The sequence below is a fragment of the Folsomia candida genome, unplaced genomic scaffold (genome assembly GCF_002217175.1).
Source record: "Folsomia candida strain VU population unplaced genomic scaffold, ASM221717v1 Fcan01_Sc008, whole genome shotgun sequence".
In the NCBI taxonomy this organism is placed as follows: Eukaryota; Metazoa; Arthropoda; class Collembola; order Entomobryomorpha; family Isotomidae; genus Folsomia; species Folsomia candida.
In genome coordinates this window covers 4084336-4104265 of record NW_019091200.1, presented here as the reverse complement: position 1 = coordinate 4104265, position 19930 = coordinate 4084336, and the positions used below count along the sequence as shown (strand labels likewise).

The following is a 19930-nucleotide window of genomic DNA, read 5'->3' as shown; positions in this document are numbered from 1 at the left end:
GACGTTAACATTTCAGGATGGGGGGGAGGGAGGGGTTTACATAAGGTGGGGAGATGATAAGGACTTCAAATAACCGTGGGGACATTGTCCCTCTTTTGTCCCCACGGCTGCTTCCGCAGCCACTGGTATTCGTGTAATACGGAGTCAAAACTTTGTGTAAAAGCTGTATATCATGTCACGAATACGATAAGTTTTCCATGTTACGCATAATAATACAAAATATTCCTGTAACGTAAAACATGACATTTTTTGTCACCCTTCGACACATTTTTGGATATACATATTTACATATACCAAACAAGATCCCTAAACCATGTCCAATTTTATTTTACATATTGTACGTATATTAGTGAATTTATTGTATGCAAATATGCAAATTAGACATTTAAAACTAATACTTCTCTTATTAACGAGGTCTAAAAGTCATTCGACGCATGGTACGGGATGGGATCGTTTATTATGTATTTTACATTACACGAGCGAGGAATATGTATTGTTTCCAATCAAGACTTACTTTTTTTTTTACACTTTTTGTCTCAAAATAATATCCTTGGTCTTATTTTTTTCTTTATTTTTACTTTACCAAGTTAAAAATCAAGGTTGATTTTGACATGTAAAAGCACATCGGCATGACATACGCACTTTTGTTCGTAGGTCAATAAATAGGTAGTCGTCATGCATGGGTACGAGTTATGTGTACGTATTTGTATTTAGGTAAGTAAACGATGCGCCTCATTACGGGGAAAAATTGGGTAAGTTATTGTCCATACGGTGGGATCGTTTCCTGGAAATTGTAATCAAATTGGGATATGTGCACTTATCTGGCATGAGATCAAGAAGTGTGGGATTCGAGTAAATAATGTGGACCATTATGCAGATAAAATACGCATTTTTAACGATTTTTTGGTAAAAGACCAAGTGAATGAAATAAAAAATTGTGTGTTAGACTCATTTTATTAATGCGTACATAATAAATTGTCAAAATTTGCATCAATGTATTTGCAGACATCTTTAATAGCTTGATTTTTAAATTTGCATTTAATTTTACCACAAATTTTTCACAATTATTAATTTTTGTCAAAATTTTTATACATAAGAAAATTTTGGACAAATTATGCAATGTCATATTTGTTCAAAAATTGTATTTGTGCGATAATATAACAATATGTCTTCAGGTTCTGCTATTGTCAAGTTGTTAATTTAGATAAACTAACTTGTGACACGTATCCATCGGATATTTAAAAATATTTTTTCATCTAATTTTCCCACAACTTTTGCTAATATTAAGTTATTTAATTTTACTGATGCCTAGATAAAGTGTCGAAAAAGTGACATTTACTAAAAGTTTATTCATTGCTAAGGTTCAACACCGCATGCAATATACCTGATGTTCCATTCCATATTAAACAATGCCAGATTTTAACTCTATCTCGAATAATTTCATAAACAAATTAAATCACTTAAATTTCTCGAAAAAGTAGAATCTCTCAATCGACTTGTGTAATCAATTCCTCTTCTCCAGCAGCAATGTGTATCTCACATCATCATCCTTTTCATCTCCAACAACCAAACTTACGCATGTATTTTCCCTCCAATTCTTGTAATCATCCATATCGTATAGTAACAAACAGCCAAGCCACCAAGAATCACACCCACCAGGCCAGGCCACTAGTTGCATGCAGCAAAATCCCAACCTCATCTTCTCATAATCCGAGAACAAAGAAGAATACGTCTCAAGTAACAAACTTCTTCTTCCAACCGTCAGCAAGAAATCAGGCGACCAGTACCCACGAAATAATGTGGTAACAAAATTGGCACCGGATTTACAGTCAAAATACGTTGGTAGCAAAATTGGATTTATAGCCACTGAAATTTGTCACCGAATCGTGAACTCAAATTTGACACCGTCCGGTAAAAAATTTGGCAAGTTTTTTATGCAAGTTTCAGGGAAATTTGTTACCAAATCGTTACCAACGCGGTAGAATGGCTAAACACAGCAAACATTTTGTTACCAACTTATTTCTGGTGTAACCACTCCACGGATTCGTTATTAGCAATTGCCCAAAATGTATCCCAAAAATTGATTCCAGCTCGGTAACAAATTACAATTTCTTGTTACCACACAATTTTTTAGAGTGTATCCAGATATCCGACCCCGTCTTAAATATCGTGCCATCCCATCCCAGATATTTATATTTACTACTTGTAGCTCCCTACATAAAGCAGGTAGTAACTAAAAAAGACGAGCAGAAGATGCTCTCGGAGAAACATGAGCTTCAAAATCTCGTCCCTTTTTCCAGCAGCTCAACAACACAATATTCTTCACTTTATCAACCATCCATGTGTACATATAACTTAACGATGGCTTAGTTTCCTTCCTCGTGTTTGACGATGACACAAAAAAACGGAGAAGAAGAAGCCTTCAAGGGTTCTTTCCTGATGAGGGATGAGATTTTACATTTCAGTCGAGCTGATCAACTCCTGGCACAATTGGAAACCTTTCAAATCCATTTTTCATCTCATCTCTCGAAACAAATATTATTTGTTAACTTGTCGCATCTCGCTCGGGATGGAGGATGAAATGGATATGAAAATCTTGCAGGAAAGATTGTTATATGTACGTAAATATTGGTAAATATTAGTATATTTTTTTACAGGTAGATAGGATTTTATTCGGAAGCATGAAGCTACCGTATAAATGCTACCCGACTACTGGTCAGCACTCGCATGATAAATAATTATGAAATTAAAAACTTGGATCATATTACATATTTGCTTTGCGAATATTTAATCAATTTTTATTTTCGTAATGCGGATTTATTTATATGATTTGCATTTTGGTAATTTTCCCCAATTTTGGCACAGATATATGATTTCTATTTGTAAAAGTTAACCTCAAATTTTGGAACTTACACGAATCGACGTCAAATCTAAACAGAAAAATCAAAACTTCCTTCAACTTTTCTACGTATCTTCTGTACTTTCTCCAACTTACAATTTTTCATTTACACAATTTTTTCCTCATAAATTTGACTCCTAACGCAATAATATTTCTATTCAAGCTTTCTCTCCTAATTTCCCTGAAAATTCTCATCTTTCCAAAAATCAAATTACTTACTTCCTTGCCCTTCATTTCATTCCTTGCACACCCCATTTTATTTTTAATTACACTCCTCTAATCACACTTAATCCTAAAATTCTCACCCTTCAAAATCTTCTTAAGCACCCACCCACCGACACATTGCATCAAGGAAATAACGTAAATAAACTCATCCTTGCATACAAATAAGACATAAAATTCGTTGTCCGTTACCCACATATTCTCCGTTCTCATATACAAAAGGCGAATTATGACGCTTTAAACGAATTCCCGCTTGAATATCTCTGGTGCAAATTCGAATTTTGAGCTGATTTTCGTAGGCAAGCAAGATAATATCCTCATAAACAAGTCTGCAAAGTTTTATTTGGATAGCTTACAAAATGTCCCCTCCAGGGCCCTCAGAGTTGGAGGGTGCTGTAAAAACACTTTCCAAACTTAATTATTCATGTGGCATAATAACCAAAGAGGTCAGAGGTGAAAAATTGTTGTTATTATAACCCCAGATAATTATTGTATCTAATAATGAAAGAATCTGCACTGAATCAAATAATGTGGGCCCTCCAACATCGCTGATATTTTGCCCCCAAAAGCGAGCAATCCGAGCTTGCTTGGGAAAATTGACCTGCTGACCTTGAAAACGGACCCACTGGGTCAAATGAAGAATGAGGGTAAAGCTGGAAGTGTCCTAAGAAATATTAAATTAAGCAGTGAACATTTTGGGTAAACAGTTTTGGAGAAGGACCCGAGCTAATCAGCTGACGCGGAATCTGAAAAAAATCGTGAACTTGTTTGGAAAATGAATGGTCAAATTTTGTTGAAAATAAATTTTGATAACTTTTTTGTGTCCTCTGTCGCAGAACTATTTTATCTACAAGGTACAAGTGGCAAACTAATAAAATCACTGCATTTTGATTAGTTAAAAAAATTAAAGTTCCGCTTAGATTTTGAGGAGAACCTTTTTACAAAACTGACGGGATTTGGTAAGAACTGATTTCTAGGGGTGTAACCACTTATCAAAATTTTGTCAAAAGTACTTACAGTGCAACATACAATTTGTATCTTGGACAAAAACATCGTTTGGGATTTCTAGCATCTAAGTCGTAAAATGTGGGGGCCTTAAAAGTGAACGAGTAGCGTGCGCGAGTAGCGAGCGCATTCCATTAGGACAATTATGAAGTTAGACTACTAAACGGACTTAAAAGATAAGCATGAGCCAAAAGTGATTTTATATAGTGAAAAGCATGCTAAGTCGTTTGGTAATAGTCACAAAAATAATTTCTGCACTAGGACCTCAGAAAAAAATCTTTCGTTCGACACCATTTTATTAGAACAGCAGTTTGGAAAGTTATTTTACAGCACCCCCAACTCTGAGGGCCCTGGAGGGGACATTTTGTAAGCTATCCAAATAAAACTTTGCAGACTTGTTTATGAGGATATTATCTTGCTTGCCTACGAAAATCAGCTCAAAATTCGAATTTGCACCAGAGATATTCAAGCGGGAATTCGTTTAAAGCGTCATAATTCGCCTTTTGTAATCCTCTTCCTGCAATAGTAAACAAAATAAAATACCGTTTCCATTCCTTCCTCAAGTTTTCCAAAGCACACACAGCACACATTTCATTTCATTCCATTCCATTTCACGCTCTTGGCCAACTGTTCCATCCACAAAATACGTATGAGCAGTACTTATTTCGTCGGAAAAATATGCCTTGTTCTTCTATTTTTTTTCAAAAGTAGGTTGCACATTACATTACAAACTATTGCATTATACGGACGGGCGTATAAGGGCCCAATTTGGACAGGGGTTCCTCTTTTTACGTACTCGCGTACAGAACTTGACCACGTTAACCGTTGTTGTTTTGTGGATACGAGTACGTTAGCAAAATATGTACAGCCAGAGAGGAGAAGAAAGGCAGGCAGCAGAGGAAAACTAGTAACGAGGGTAGAATTCGAGACAAAGAAGACCACGTTTTCATTTTCCAAGGGGAACTTTACACCAGGACGGCGTGCATTAAACGTGTCAAAATTTAGATGGAAAATTCGATCAAATTTTGTGTCAAATTTCTCCTCAAAAATTTATCTAGCTAAAAATAATCCCCCAACTTTTACTACATTTTAAGACAACATTTCCAATTTAGCTCTACTTTCTGGTACAAAACCCGTACCAAAATTCATCGCAAACATACCCCAAAATATCTACGCGATCAAAACCCTCTTTCAAAATTTCCAAAAAAATTTGAACCCCCCTAAACCGAACCCAACCTTAAACTACATACACGGACACCTATAAAATGCCGGCATATGCATTCCCAACCAACATCCACACAATGCCAGCCAGCTAAGCAACTACTAACTTGTACGTCTCTCATCCCTCCAAAAGTGTAAATACATGACATGAGAGAGATATTATTGCGTATTACGAAACGAGGCGAACCTACCCAGCAACTTTTAGCTGTTAAACAACAACCGACCCCTTTCACTCTCCTTTGTGTCGTGGTCGTAGCGTCGGTTGGGATTTCGTGTCCCTCGACGCTTCACTCGAGTTTGAACCTTTCCCCCGATCAGACCACGACTTCAAGGCCTCTCCCGTTATAAACTAACAGGACAGACCTTGGCTGGTGGCTCAAAATACATTTTTATAAATAAATCCCCTTCTCAAAGGGCTCAAGTAAACTCTCACTTTTCAAGATTTGGAACTAATCTCGAGTTATAAAAGGGTTCGCGAGATCCCGGAACTTGGTAGTTTTCCGGCAAACAAAGGCCAAGCAGGAGGAAGGTGAGGTGAGGTAAGTTGAGACAAGTGTGTTTTTTTTTCTTCTCAAGGGGGATAAGATAAGGATCAAGATAAGGTGAAGAAGAACAAGATTTTTCGATACCGCTGCGGCAATCCGCTGATTTCTTTGTGTGGGTAGATTTTTACGATAAGTAGTCTAGCACCAAATGAAATCAGTGCTTGGCCCAGTAAAAGTTCGACGGTGGAGAAGCAAGTTTCAGGAAATTGGGAATTTTGGTGAGGATTGAAGATACTTTTTCTAAAAATTTTGATTGGGTAAGACAGAAATTCGGATAGCAGTGAATTCCTGCTCAAAATTTTGTTTGTCCTATTCCTGAAAAAGGTACACAAACATTCATAATTTTATTCGAGGCAACTTGAGACAATTATTGCATCACTGTCAAGAATTCTATATCATTTTCCAAATTCCAATTCCTTTTCAAATATTTATTTATTTATTTAACCCATATAAAAAATCCCTGGAAAATTTACACATCGTTAAAAACCCAAGTTGAAATTCCAAGTAACAATTTTATTTAATGTTTGATAATTAAATATTTTCCTCGTCATCACGTCGCCAATATTTAGTTTATCATTTCTTCTCTCCTCCATCTCATTTTTCACCAATTAAACTGAAACTTAACGATTTCACGTAACAAATTATTTTAATTATCGACAACTTACACAACCAACCTTCTACCTAAACATAAATAAAATAATTAGCTTGCATACCTACTTCGTTTCCAATATCAAAGACACGATTACGCCAGATTACTTACATTCACAAACAGACAAAAGTAAGTACGAAGTAGGGAACATGACACGGAATAAAATGACTCATTCACTTCACTCACTTCATAAAATAACAAAACCGTTAGTTTAGCAGATAACGAGCATAACAACATTCTGTGTTCTCTGGTGCGATTCATGGTGTGTGGAACAAAGGAAGAAAGTGATCCAATTTCACTTCTAGCGAACGAACGAACGACGCATTTCATTTCAATTCAGGGAACGAGATGAACATGGACTGGATTCAAAATATGATGTCATTTCACCCTGATTTTTTAGACAATTACGGTTTTTTACGTTTTTTTGTATCAATATTTATTTGTCGGGTTGACTAAACTATTTATGTACGTGAATTTTAAGTATGATTGACAATGATGAACTGGATTCCATGAATTTTTTTGCAGGATTAAAAGAACTGAAAATCTTGACTCCCCGGAAATGACTGTTTTCGTTTTTGCATGGTTGGCTGGCTCTATTACAGTTTGCAATAAATTCTGTTTAATTTTTATGACTCATATGTATGTCTCAATTTTTTGTAAGGTTTGATTACAAACTTGTTTCTTGATTATGAAATGCATAAGTTAATAAAATTCTTGCTAAATCAATGTGAAAAATGTGTGTAAAGTTATTGGAATTTGAGTTTTAATTGAATTTTAGCAGTGAATAAAAGTCTGCACGTGTCAATCACTGTTTTATCATTATTTTAGCACGGTTTGATCTTTTCTTGATCCGACAGACCCATCATTAACTATAAGATTCCTCGTATTCTCGTTTCCTCTTCACGTTCATAATTCCAGGAAATGATGGAAATCTCGAGACCTTGAACTCTTGTTGTTCTCTTCAACCAGTGCATTTTTCGAAGAAAGAATGGCTCCCTGAAAGGAGGGAAATCTGTAAGAATTCTCAATAACCGACCAGACCACGCCGCTGAAAAGCACGCTATTTCATGTCATGAAATCTTCATCGGTGCCTCCTGCCCAATAATCCAGTCCAGTCACAAAAGTAGCGTGGCACCGCGTTGCATTTCATATAAGAAGACGGAGAGGAAAACAGAAGGAGGCAAATAAAGAAAGAATAGTAGGAACCCTTGAAATTGAACCTTCAGGGAAGAAATATGGTCCGTTTGGATGTGGTAGCTGGCAATCTTGGACTTTGTAACAGGTCAGGTTTTCCAGGATGAAGATGAGATTTTCAGATTTGCACGCTTAAAAATTTTGGAATAGATTTGTACCGAGGAATTGTGTAACGACCATGGATTTGGTAATATTTTACCAAAAAATACAAGATTGGTATAAATTTGGTAATACTTTGTTCTAAATTTTCATGTGCTTTGTTAGCAATTGTTTTGTTTTTACCAATTTGGTAATATTTTACTGGTGAATGATAACTCTCTAAGACGGTGGGATCAATTAGTCTTACCAATTTGGTAATGCTCTCGTTTTACTAATTTGATGATCACAAGTACATAAATAGTTATTACCAATTTGGTAGCAAACTGATCATAAAATTTTATTACCACATTTTAAAGAGTGAAATGCACTTATTCTCGTTATATTTCTCACACGATATTACCAACACCATCCGTAAACAAGTTGGATGCCTGCCTCACTTTGCTCTTCCTTCACATTTCCTATTTCATTTTCCTCTCCGTATTTGTTCAGGTCCTCTTGGAAAAAAAGCCTGTAAAGATGAGATCTCCAAAGCAAAGTGAACTTTAAGGGCTCGCCAGCCACCAACCAACTCAAGGCCAATATTCACTCTCCAGGACAATAAACAAGTGAAATAAGGCACCTTCTTCTGCTGCTTCTGAAAACAGGCCTCTAATGAATCGGATACTTAAAATTTTTTAAGAAATATAAAAATGATCTTATAGTCTGGTAGAGAATGTCATGTCATTAGTTACAGGATACCGTGGTCGATTTAGAAGTAAAAATTTACCCAAAATTAATTTTCATAAATTTTACATGATACAACGAAATTTCAGAAATTTTCCACATAAATTCAGCAATCTGGTAACTTCTATAACTATCAATGCTCAAACTTTTTCGGTGAAATACGATATTCAAGTGGTAAAAAATTTCAAATTAACCAGTCTCGACTTCCAATCTTAAATGAACTTTCAAAATTAGAAATACACTTTTAAAAATCGTTAACGGCATTTAGAGAGTCAAAACACAGCAAACATCATTTCAATAATTGCATAAATTCTTTTTACGTATTATCATTTATTATTCAATTTATTTCAACGACATACAAAAATGCCAAATAATTATCTAACGAAGAATTCATAATCGGATTATTTCCATCTATGATTTTCATCCAAAATAAAAACGTTTAGTAAAATTTTGATTTTGTAAATTCTCCAAAAATTTAACCTTTCCAGTCCCAACAATTTCCCATTCTTGTCATCAACTGTACCGAATTACATTCCAAAACTTGTAAATATATCCGAATCACGGGAAATACCCGGGCATTCTACAGCAGTCAGCTACTTTCGCCACGTACTTACTCCCATATTTGCCCAACATTACATTTCGCTTTGTTTTGGTGGGGTTGGTCTGGTCCCCCTACCCGACTTTTTCCTTTCGGTGAGTCATCCCGAAATCCACCCTAGTACCCGGGAACAAAACACCCGGGGAAAGAAGGAAGGGTGGTGAGCAACCACTTGCTTGTTGTGTATTTTCATTTTCTCGATGGGAAAGTACGTGAATGAATCACGATAAAATTCCCCAGCGGCACAAATATCATGCTACTCACTCTACTCTCCTGCCTGGATGTATGGACTTGTCGGGTCGGTGGGTAGACTAAATCGAGGAGACAGACACTCCATCCATCCAGGAATAAAAGAGAGATTGAAGGGGGACCAATTTATTTGTGCAGGGTTTCCACGATATACAGGAAATTAAGTTTTATGCAATTGTGGTTTTTGAACGACTTGGACGTCAGTTTTTTTAATAATAATTCAAATATCAAATTTTAAAGTTTTGAGGTGTCTTAACTCTTCTATAGTCGCTTACTTGTGAATAACTTTTCAAAAATTACAAATATGATTTGTAATTTTCAGCTATGCATGAATATAAATAAGTAATACGGAATATTGAATTCTGTATTTTTATTTTGTCTAAAAAACAATTGAAATTATATTTACTTGCATGATTTCTACATTTATTTCATAGTTTTTAAATTTTGTACTTAACTCACAAGTTACAAATTAAATAGATTTACAAATATAGGTTCCTCTTTATTCAGTGTGAATAATTTGTTATTACTAGAAAAGTAGATAATGAACTTTACAAATTCGTCGTGATTTCTGATCGGAGAATGTTTACCTAAAGTTTAGTTTAACAAATTAAATTAAATTATTCATACATTAACATCGGCGTAGAACATTCCCAATTTAGTCCACGAGTTGGAGAAAGTGCGGCGTAACATTTTTCCTTTCTCGATTTTGTTACATTCGTAGCTAAAAGTATTTCAAATAACGAAACCCTACCACTTTTTAGCAATCGAGCCTTACTCTATAACAGTGGGGTAGGTTTTGGAGTGTATATTTTATTCGGGAAACGATACATACATGTACAGCGGCACTCTATGTTGTACATCACATCTGTATGTATGTATCTACACCGAGTAAAAGTGAATTTCTAGCCGTGTGTCATGTCATGTCAAGTCTTCTTACACGTTCATTCTATCCGCTGGATTTTTATTTTACTGATTTGATCCATATTTACAACTTTCCAACACAACCTGAAAATCTTGGATAGTTGGATTAGCATAAGAAGCAATGAAGTCAGAAATGAATGAGAGAAATTACACTGTTAATTCTTATTATGTAGCAGCAATCTCAGTAGAATACTTTATTTTTCAATTTAATTAATTTTAGCACAAAAATTTGCACCTTTATATAATTATACGACAACGACTACTCTAGACTAGTAGATCAACTACAATGAATTAATATATTTATTAACAAATTGTACGATTTACATTCCAATAAATTCGGAGATTTGATAAATTAAACTTTCCTCAGGTTTCTTGAGGATTAGGCCACAATATGGTATCTAAGCGCTCAAATTCCATTAAATTTTCCAACTTTTCCAGCCAAAAATTTCAAAATATTTTTAACTAAACACATACATACATACACATTGCTGTAAAATTATTTTTAGATACATAGAACTAAAAATCGGGACTAAACTAGGCTCTACTACTCGTAAACGATTTCTTATCCAATTGTCTACGAAAATCATATGTTGTACATATCATCAAGTAGAAAATCGTTACCAAAGCGGTAAAAGAATTTCATAAACATGTAGTTCATGATCATTCTGTTCGGTGACAATTTTGTTACCAGCATATTTTGTAAGGCATCACTAAACTAGGTCGTCGTCGTCGTCGATGCTGGTTCCCTCCCTTCGCATATTCCGGTAGCTGGATGAAAAAGGGGTCGCGTAGGATCCTTACAAATCAATCTGATTAAAATGCAGAAGGGTCGCCGCTTTTCCATTTCTATTCACTTCTTCTGCTCAATAGTAAACCAAACTGTGATCATGGATGGAAAATAATATTGCGACGCACTTTCATTTCATTTTCCCCTCTCTCCGACGGAGACAATTTGTGCCGGTTATTATTCCATCGTGCATTTTATCCCTTCTAATAGGGACCCTGCACGAGGAATTTGGTCGATTTGGGGAGACTTATGAGACATTAAGGTGGCATTGTATGAGGGTTAGGATTTGAATTTTTGTGTCTTAACTTTCCCTTTAATGTGTTTAAATGGAAAACTAAATTTTGAAACATATTAAATTTTTACTTGTTTGACAAAACATTTTCATGTTCATATTAAATTTCGAAACATGTTCATCCCCGTGCGTTTTATAAAAATGAAGATTTTATCGCATATAAAAATCGAAAATTCTGAGGTTTACAAAGTTATGAGGTTATAATTTAGATTTTCCTTTAATTAGGTTTCAAAGTCGTCATTTTAATGCATGGAAGAAGGGAAAATTGAATCACAAAAATTCGAATTCTAAACCCGTATACAATGGCACCTTAAGGCGTCCTATGTCAACGTGGGTAAGTGGGTGAAGGGTCAAATTCGCAAAAATCCGCCACATTTTTCATGTACAGTCCCAAACATGGATTTTACACATTTGCAAAGCTTGCAGCTTACACTTTTGCTTTTACTACACGCACCCGTACCCCAGTTTTGTGGGGAGAAGAAGAATTAGGATTTATGTATGCATTTATTCCGTATTATTGTTCGATCCATTTTATGTAGTTTGGAGGTTATGGGGTGACCAACAAACCAAGTATGGCAGAATTATTATGGGGATGGGAATCCTTGCAAGCCATGTTAAATCAATGATGTTGATCACACAAGGTTTCGACGTGTATAAAAGTAAAGAGCTTTTATTATAAAATTTTAGGTTTGGCCATCACTGGAGAATTTCTTTACGAATTTTGACCAATTGAGTCAGTCTATTGGTAATGAAGGTGATTTCATTCAAAGGATACGGACAAATTCATAAAATTTGAGATTTTGCTGACTGTAACAGCAAAAAGTCGGAGGTAAAAATTTCCAATGATTAACGTATATTATAAATGAATTAGATTTTAATTCGGTTGAAAACAAATGGGAGGAAAGAAGAAGGGAAATTAAGATTTAAATGAAATTTGTGTACAAAAACGCAGAATTTCTCAAAATGCTCATGAGTCGCATAAAAATATGAATCACTGAATTACTCTTAAATCCAATTTATCTATATTTATCAAATATAAAACCATTACTGGAAATCTCCAGCCGTCATCCTCAACATGCATATTTACATTAGCTGGAAACTTCAAAACCGCCCCAATTTCAATATTAACCTTTTATTACAAATAATTATTTATCAAAAGGGTTTCATGTAAAAATTACAATATATTCTTAGTTTTTTATAAAAAAAAACAAATATTTACAATTAGAGGTGGACAAAACTTATATTTTAGTTTTTTGGCATCATTATCATCAGGGTGATTATTTTATGGAGTGTTTTCGGTGGTGGTGGTGGTAGATTATTTGATTGCGTTAAGTAACCATTAATTATGATAAGCTGAAAATTATGGCTATAAAACTTTCTTCCCAGATTAATCTCGGCTTGAATATTTTGAGCAAGACGTGATCATTCACCAGTTTGAAAATCTAATTTTCCAAAATTTATAAAAGACTTATTATACAAATACTCATATCGTTTGATTAAAATTTAACAAATTCGCATTTCAAAATTTACCATAAAAATAAGTTAAAATCATGCATAATATTTTTAATCGATCGTTTCTGTTTCTGTTCCAACATCCTCTCTGGACGACTTTGTCATATTTTTCTTCTTTTCTACTAAGAACGTAAAATTTCTGCTCTGATTTCTTAAATCGTCCTCTTGACCCACATTGTCAAGATCCGGTACGACGTGATCTTCTGTCTCAGAAGAATGGTGAGGTTTGCTCAGAGAGATTAAAATCTTGGAATTTACTGGATTCGAATTGCTTCGATTAATATTTAGTGAATTGGAATGACTATTTTTTTGCACGGTTTTCGAAAATGAACTGGATTTCTGTCGTTTCGAACGAGGAGATGGTTGATGATGATCTTTGTGGTGATTTTCCAGCTCCAACCTGTTTGACCCCTGACCTCCTGCCCTGTAGGATGATGACCTTCTGACCCCATCATCATTACCCACACCCCCACTGGACGAACTCTTAAACGATTCACTTTTTCGACGGAATGACGCTCTGCTTTTTCGGCCAAGTTGCAGCTCCACTAATTAAATCAAAATTTCGTAAAATTTTCAAAAATGTACATAATTAAAAATTTTGGGAAACATTGTGCTCACAATCTGCATCTCGTCCAGATTTTCTCCCACAAAACGCTTTACAACAACAAATCAGCAACCCAATCAGGGCCAACAGGACGATACCAACTAGTGGAATGATCACTTCTCTACAAACACATGAAAAGTACGAGTTCAAAAATATGTCAAAGTTTCTGAAAAATTTCCTTTCAAAATTTCCTAATTTAAGAATTCCTTACTTGGAGGACAAAGGCATCCCATAATCTCCGCCGACATCGACTTCGTCAACGTCAACTTCCTTATTTTTGTGAAGACCTCCCCGATTTCCAGCCATTGTGGCGGCTTTCACCATTTCAGAAACTTTCAGGGAACTTAATTATTCGATTTACTAATAAAATTCTTCATTTTTCTGCGTGTACAAAATTGTTATCGTAAAACCTTCAAATTATTATTCAAGCTCGAACTCGTCAGATCAGAGGCTAACCCACGCCACGCGAATAATATTACGGATTTCGCATCGTATCCCACAATCCATTACATTTTCATTGCTGCTGCCATTGCCATCGGTGACGCAGGAAGAAGATGTCGAAAAGAGGAGATAAACTATTACTACTGACTGGTTAAACTGCTCCTATAACGGTGTTAGCAAGGGTTGCAAAGAAATGCATGAAATGGGCAAAATTATGGATTTCATGCAATTTTTTTCAGAATTTTTCGAAATATTTAAGATCGTTCAACATTCAATTGACCAACAGTGCACCCCATTTCATAAAATATGCAAAACCTAACTTATCCACAAGTTGTACATACAGATGCGCAAAATCCAGTTGGTTATTGCCAAAATTTTGCAATACATCCCACTTTTGCACACTTGATCCTGACTGAACGAAACACTACTACGTTTAACGTTTACAAACATTTAGCATTTTTTCCTCCAATAATTTTTACCCGAGTTGTCCAACGCATATCAACATATCAGCCCAACCCCGAAAGATAACTACTACGAATATACACTATTTACAACTCTATAAGAAACCCGATCCGAAATCTATGCAAAAAGACAAAGCTTGAGAGAAAATCTTCTAAAAATAAATCTGTAGTAAAAAGTCGTGTGGTCTTGATTTGTTTTGGGTGAGATGCTTATCACACAGATTTTGGGACCATGCAAAGAGCATCATGTGCTCGATTTTAAGGGGGCACAGGGGTCAAGGCGTACTATCATTAGTTAGATAATTTATCATGGATTACTTATACGGGTCACAAAAGGGCGGCATCTGAAGAAATTGTCAAAAAAGCGGTCACATTTTTTATGCCCGGTCTCACAGTAAAAGGAGAAGATAAAGGTGAACCTTATCGAATTTAGTGTCCCATCACTCACTCACTCGAGACAAGAATTACAAGTTTTTTTTTACTTGGCAAACACAACAGAATCATTTCTTTATTTTCATGTGCGTCACTCTCGATGGAAAGAGCAATTTGCAATTTTATGTAGAAAAGTCGCGATTGATTATAATTTCTGTAAAAATGCGTCACCAAAACCATGTGAGTTTTGTTAAATGTGCAGATACTGGGAATATCTGTATATGTGCACAACCTTCTCTATTTGCATTTAATGAATTTGTCAGTAGCGCAAAAATTTGCAAAATAAAATTAATTACATTTTTAGACAAATTGCATCCTGTGAAAATTATTTCCTTGAGAATGATGACTAAATTAACTACTTTATTTAGGCATTTAAAGTACGAATATGATTTGAGAATTGCTATATTTATTTAAATTATTGGTTAGATTTCAAGGTGCGTCTGATTTTAGCGAAATGCGTTTATTTCTTTTGCAAACTTATTTACTTGCTTCACCTCACCGATGGTAAACCAAAAAATAATCCAATAATAGATAATTAGTTTGCAAGATTCAAATTTTTTGTTGCATAAGTTTACAAATAGAGAAGACAATAAACTGTTTGAAATTACATTTTATTTCTTATCCTATTTACCTAATTTCTGCAAAATTCTGTCACAATAAAATCACTTCAAAATTTAATAATGCGCCGCCGCATACAGATATTCCTCCCTCTTCAATGGACATAACTTTCCTCCCAGTAATGCTTGCAAATAGATGGTGAATAACTATGTGCAAAAATTGGCAATAATTAGAAACTTGTGTAAAAATATGCATCTTTTTTTCTCACCTCCGCCATAACGCAGCCTATCAAAGGTCCGCATGTCGCTTGAATCACCATCCACAGCTTATTTTCATCTTCGCCCTCACCTTCGCCAAACACGCGACCAGTCGCCAAAATCGCTATCGTTGCGACCAGAATGATGAGGAAGGTTGTCGTGTACGTGATAAAGGGGACGATGGGACCGAAGTAGTTGAGCTGTCGTTATTAACAAATGATTATCCAGTGCTTATCGCCTAAAGTCTTATCTTATAATATCCAGTAAATTTGCAAGTTTTTTCGCAAAATAAAGAGGAGACGATTTTCCCAAATTTACAATACATTCGTGGCCTGAATTTCCTTTGGAAATTTGTGGAAATTTCAAGTGTGCAAGTTTTACGGGAGGGTTGCAAATATCCGAGTAAATTGTTACATAGTGTGATTAATGTATACTTGTACATATGCAAATATTCACCTTCGCAAACCTTCCTAAAATCCGGATAGAAATCATGAGACAGATAAAATACGCAATGCCAAACATGAAGAACATATTTTGGGCCTTGAGTTCCTCGTCATGTTCTTCGCCATCATCATCAAAAAATTCTTTCGTGACGAATTCGTGATATCTGGCGAAACAAAAACATTTAATCAATCAATCTTTACCAAACCAAAGAAATGTATTAATTGTTAGAATAAATTGCGTAAAAGTGGCAAATAATGGCAAATAATAGAACTCAAATTCTTCAAAATTTCGGGAATTTTCAGTTTCAACTTTTCCATCTGTATTATATCAACTTGGTTAAGTCCCTCCACAAGGAAAATTGGCGTCGCAACGTCACAGTCGCAACATTTCGTGCCCAGTTTTCCAATATATCAAAAACCATTTTTTTTACAAATTTTTGCTTGAAAATCCACAAGTTTCCAACATACGTACAATTGGCTCTTGACACGTTCTTCCTGTTCCGGTGTTTCTCCAGTGTGTTCATGCTCCGAATCGAAGTGGTCGCTAATCTTTTTCTGGATGTAGAGGTATTCGACGAGGGCGCCGGCGAGGAGGTAGTTCCAGCCCCACACGACCGACTTGACCAGGATGAGGAAAAAGTGGTACGGAGTGTTGCGGGCCAGGCCGGTAAAATAGTTCAAAATCAGGGAAAACACTATCAACGAGAGGAACACGATGCCGCTAATAATTTAAATTGTATACAAATTTTGACAATAATTCAATATGTATTTTCTCTGTAAAATGAAGAATGAATAAAATTACCTGGCAGTGTAGTCGAGCAGGATCGCGATTCGTAATTTGTGGCTGAAATTTTGTCAAAAAATAGGCATTAAATTTGCAAAGGAATTGACATAATGACGGAGAAAGTGTGGAAAGTTAGATTTCGGCTTGTTTGACTAATTTTGTATTAAATTTTTGCGTAGCTTGATGAATTTTGGACCAACTTACTAAAATGCGTACATCAACTGGAGCACGAGACAAGGAATATTCATCCAAATGACCAACACTAGCATTTTATTTGCAAAGATTTTTGCCAGCCTTCTATGGCGCAGTCTTCCGTCGACGTGATGCTTCTTTTTACCGATGCACTATTAGCAGATAATGAGTGGCATAAATTGAAGTGACCAGTTTTGTGGTATAAATGGTAAAGGATAGCATTTTGTGACACCAACCAAAATATGGATTCCCAGCGTTCCAGCCTGAAGGAGAAAATAGAGCACGTGTTAAAATTATAAAATTTGAAATACTCTAACGTCAATAAAATTTGAATTGTTCAAAATTCTTCCATATTAGTGAGTATTTCCCAGAAATGAAAAATTTCTTTCCAAAATTAATTTCAAAACAAAATCTCGACATCGAAAATTCCCAAAAATTCTCACCTCTTCTTCCGACGGAGTTGACGGTGGGGTTTCGATGTCATTAAGAAAGGAAGAGGAGCTCTTTTCCAGCGCGTGTCGGGGAATGGTGTCCTTCTCCGCGCTCTGTGGGACGAGTGAGGACGCGATGTGGTCATAATGACCTGGGCGAAGGACCGGTGAAAAGAGGGGCACACCCGGCAGGACTTCACCGTCCAGTTGAGGTGGTTCTGGGGGGAGTGGTGGGGCATGTTGCAATAAACTACGGTACGACGAGGCAGCCCCATCCACCCAAGTCGCACGAATCTTGGAATCTTTCTCTTTACGACGAGGCATTATTATTTTCGAATTGGTTTAATGCAAAAAAGAAATTGTAGCAAAACACAAATGTTTTTTTTAATTGGTTTACTTCCGGTATCTTTTTTATTAACTTTGCTTATTTTGTTTGATTTAACAATTTTGTTAACAATGGTATCTTAGGCACGCTAGCATTGTAATAAATGCATTTTTTGCATTTCCATTATATATAGGTATGGATTTTCTTTATAAATACATTTTGTTTCTGCAAACCGCACAGATGTAGGCACAAAAATATGATTTTGTAAAAAAAATATGTCTATTTTAACTGGATTTTACCAATTTATTAAAAACATATGAAATACAACTAAATACATATGAAAAGATACTGTACATAAAACTAGGATTTTGCTATCAAGAAAATTTACCTGTTCTAAAAAAATCTTCTGAGCTGTTCTATAAAAAATCACGTTTAAATAAAAAATCCAACCCACGATTTTGTTCATGAAAAATTCAAGCATGAAAATTTTCATGTGAATATATACACATGTATCTGAACCCATAAAATGAACCTGTACACGAGTTAAGTTGACATGTGAAGCCCACCCTTTTCTTGACTTTACTAAATAAACAAAGTACTACACACGTACAAAATTATATGTAAGGTAAGCAATGGCATGCATTCACCGGTGAGTAAAAGTAAACTGAGACTTGATTTGAAGTTGGAGAGAGAGATCGTTTCTCAAGTTGAAGAACAGGCATTGCATTATTGAGAAATTGAGATGAAATGCATTTTCTAATGCGTGGGCAGATGCAGAAATCAAATAAGGTTATACAGTTTGGCTGGTTGGTTGGGTTATGCATTTCCATTATTACGCTGCTTGGGGACCCAGGGTTCTGAAGATGCAGTAATTTTATTAATTTTCTTTACGCCTACTCACTCGGGTGTTTGTAAAGTTGGTAAAACGATTTTAGACACTTTTTACTAATTAAAGCGTGCTTGTTCTTAAGTTTTTATAATAGATTTGTAAGTTGATTGGATTTTGTAAGCATGTTCAAAGTGTATTAAGTTTGCAAGTTGTTGTAATAAGTTTCTGTACGAATTTTACGGGTTACAAACATCCGCGTGAAGTATAAAATTGGATTACGAAATGACTGATGAGAAAATTTGAGCAAAACAAATGTATATATGACAGTTTTAGGCCTTTTAAGATGGCCTTATAGACTTGTCAAGATGTCTGTCTGTCCGTCCGTCTGTCCGTCTGTAGGCACGATAACTCTCTTTAAACAAAAGCTACTGACTTAAAATTTTGCATACTTCTTCTTCGGGCAAAAAGTAAGGTTGAGTTCGGAGATGGGCATGATCGGTCAAGTGGTTGACCGGTGGGGGTCATTGGAGTGCGTGGGGTATTGTGCACCAAAATTTCAAAATTGTCGTAGAAAGCTGAAATTTGGTACAGAGGTTGACAATGGTTTCTAATGAAAGAATTGAAAGTAAAATTTCAAAAATTTCATCTGGAGGAATCCTAGGGGGTGGCCCATACCGATTTTTAAAACTTACCCCATCAAGCTGAAATTTGGTTTGGGGGTGGCTAATGGCTACTAACGGAAGAGTATGAATTGAAATTAGACACATTTTCATCTGGACAGACCCTCTGGGGCGACCCATACCTATTTTTTAAAATCGTCATATAAAGCTGAAATTTGGCATGGAAGTTACTTATTGGTCCAAATTGAAGAATATGAATTGAAATTTGACAAATTTTTATCTGGAGTGACCCAATGGGGTAACCCATGCCAATTTTTGAAATTCATTAAATCAAGCCGAAAATTTGTAGAGATAGTTCGTGTAGTTGGTAATGGATCCTAATGGAACAATATGAATTAAAATACGAACAATTTTCATCTGGACGACCTATTGGGTGATCCATACGGATTTTTAGAAGCGTCGTATCAAGTTGAAATTTGCTACATATGCTGCTAATTGATACTAATTAGAAGAATATCCATAACTTGGCCTGCCTTGGGCTATATCAAGTCTGCCCTGTAGGTTTAAATTGTTTTACGTTAATTTACGATAAAATTTCATGCTACAATGAGAAGTCATTAAGTATCACCGTGCCGAA

General features: G+C 35.5%; 2 protein-coding genes across 2 annotated transcripts; both read right to left on the bottom strand.

The window, feature by feature from the left end:
• Nucleotides 1-12052: 12052 nt before the first annotated feature.
• On the bottom strand, nucleotides 12053-14026 carry LOC118436498. Its single transcript, XM_035854709.1, has 3 exons — nucleotides 13732-14026; nucleotides 13535-13641; nucleotides 12053-13461 (listed from the first exon to the last, which is right to left on the bottom strand). The coding sequence occupies exons 1-3, from the start codon at nucleotides 13842-13844 to the stop codon at nucleotides 12968-12970; spliced, it is 714 nt and encodes a 237-aa protein (XP_035710602.1). The 5' UTR covers nucleotides 13845-14026; the 3' UTR covers nucleotides 12053-12967.
• Nucleotides 14027-15295: 1269 nt separating this feature from the next.
• LOC118436349 lies at nucleotides 15296-18602 on the bottom strand. The gene is made up of 8 exons (XM_035854185.1): nucleotides 17532-18602; nucleotides 17325-17351; nucleotides 17101-17240; nucleotides 16915-16956; nucleotides 16585-16833; nucleotides 16126-16276; nucleotides 15681-15869; nucleotides 15296-15618 (listed from the first exon to the last, which is right to left on the bottom strand). The coding sequence occupies exons 1-8, from the start codon at nucleotides 17841-17843 to the stop codon at nucleotides 15529-15531; spliced, it is 1200 nt and encodes a 399-aa protein (XP_035710078.1). The 5' UTR covers nucleotides 17844-18602; the 3' UTR covers nucleotides 15296-15528.
• Between the last annotated feature and the right edge of the window lie 1328 nt (nucleotides 18603-19930).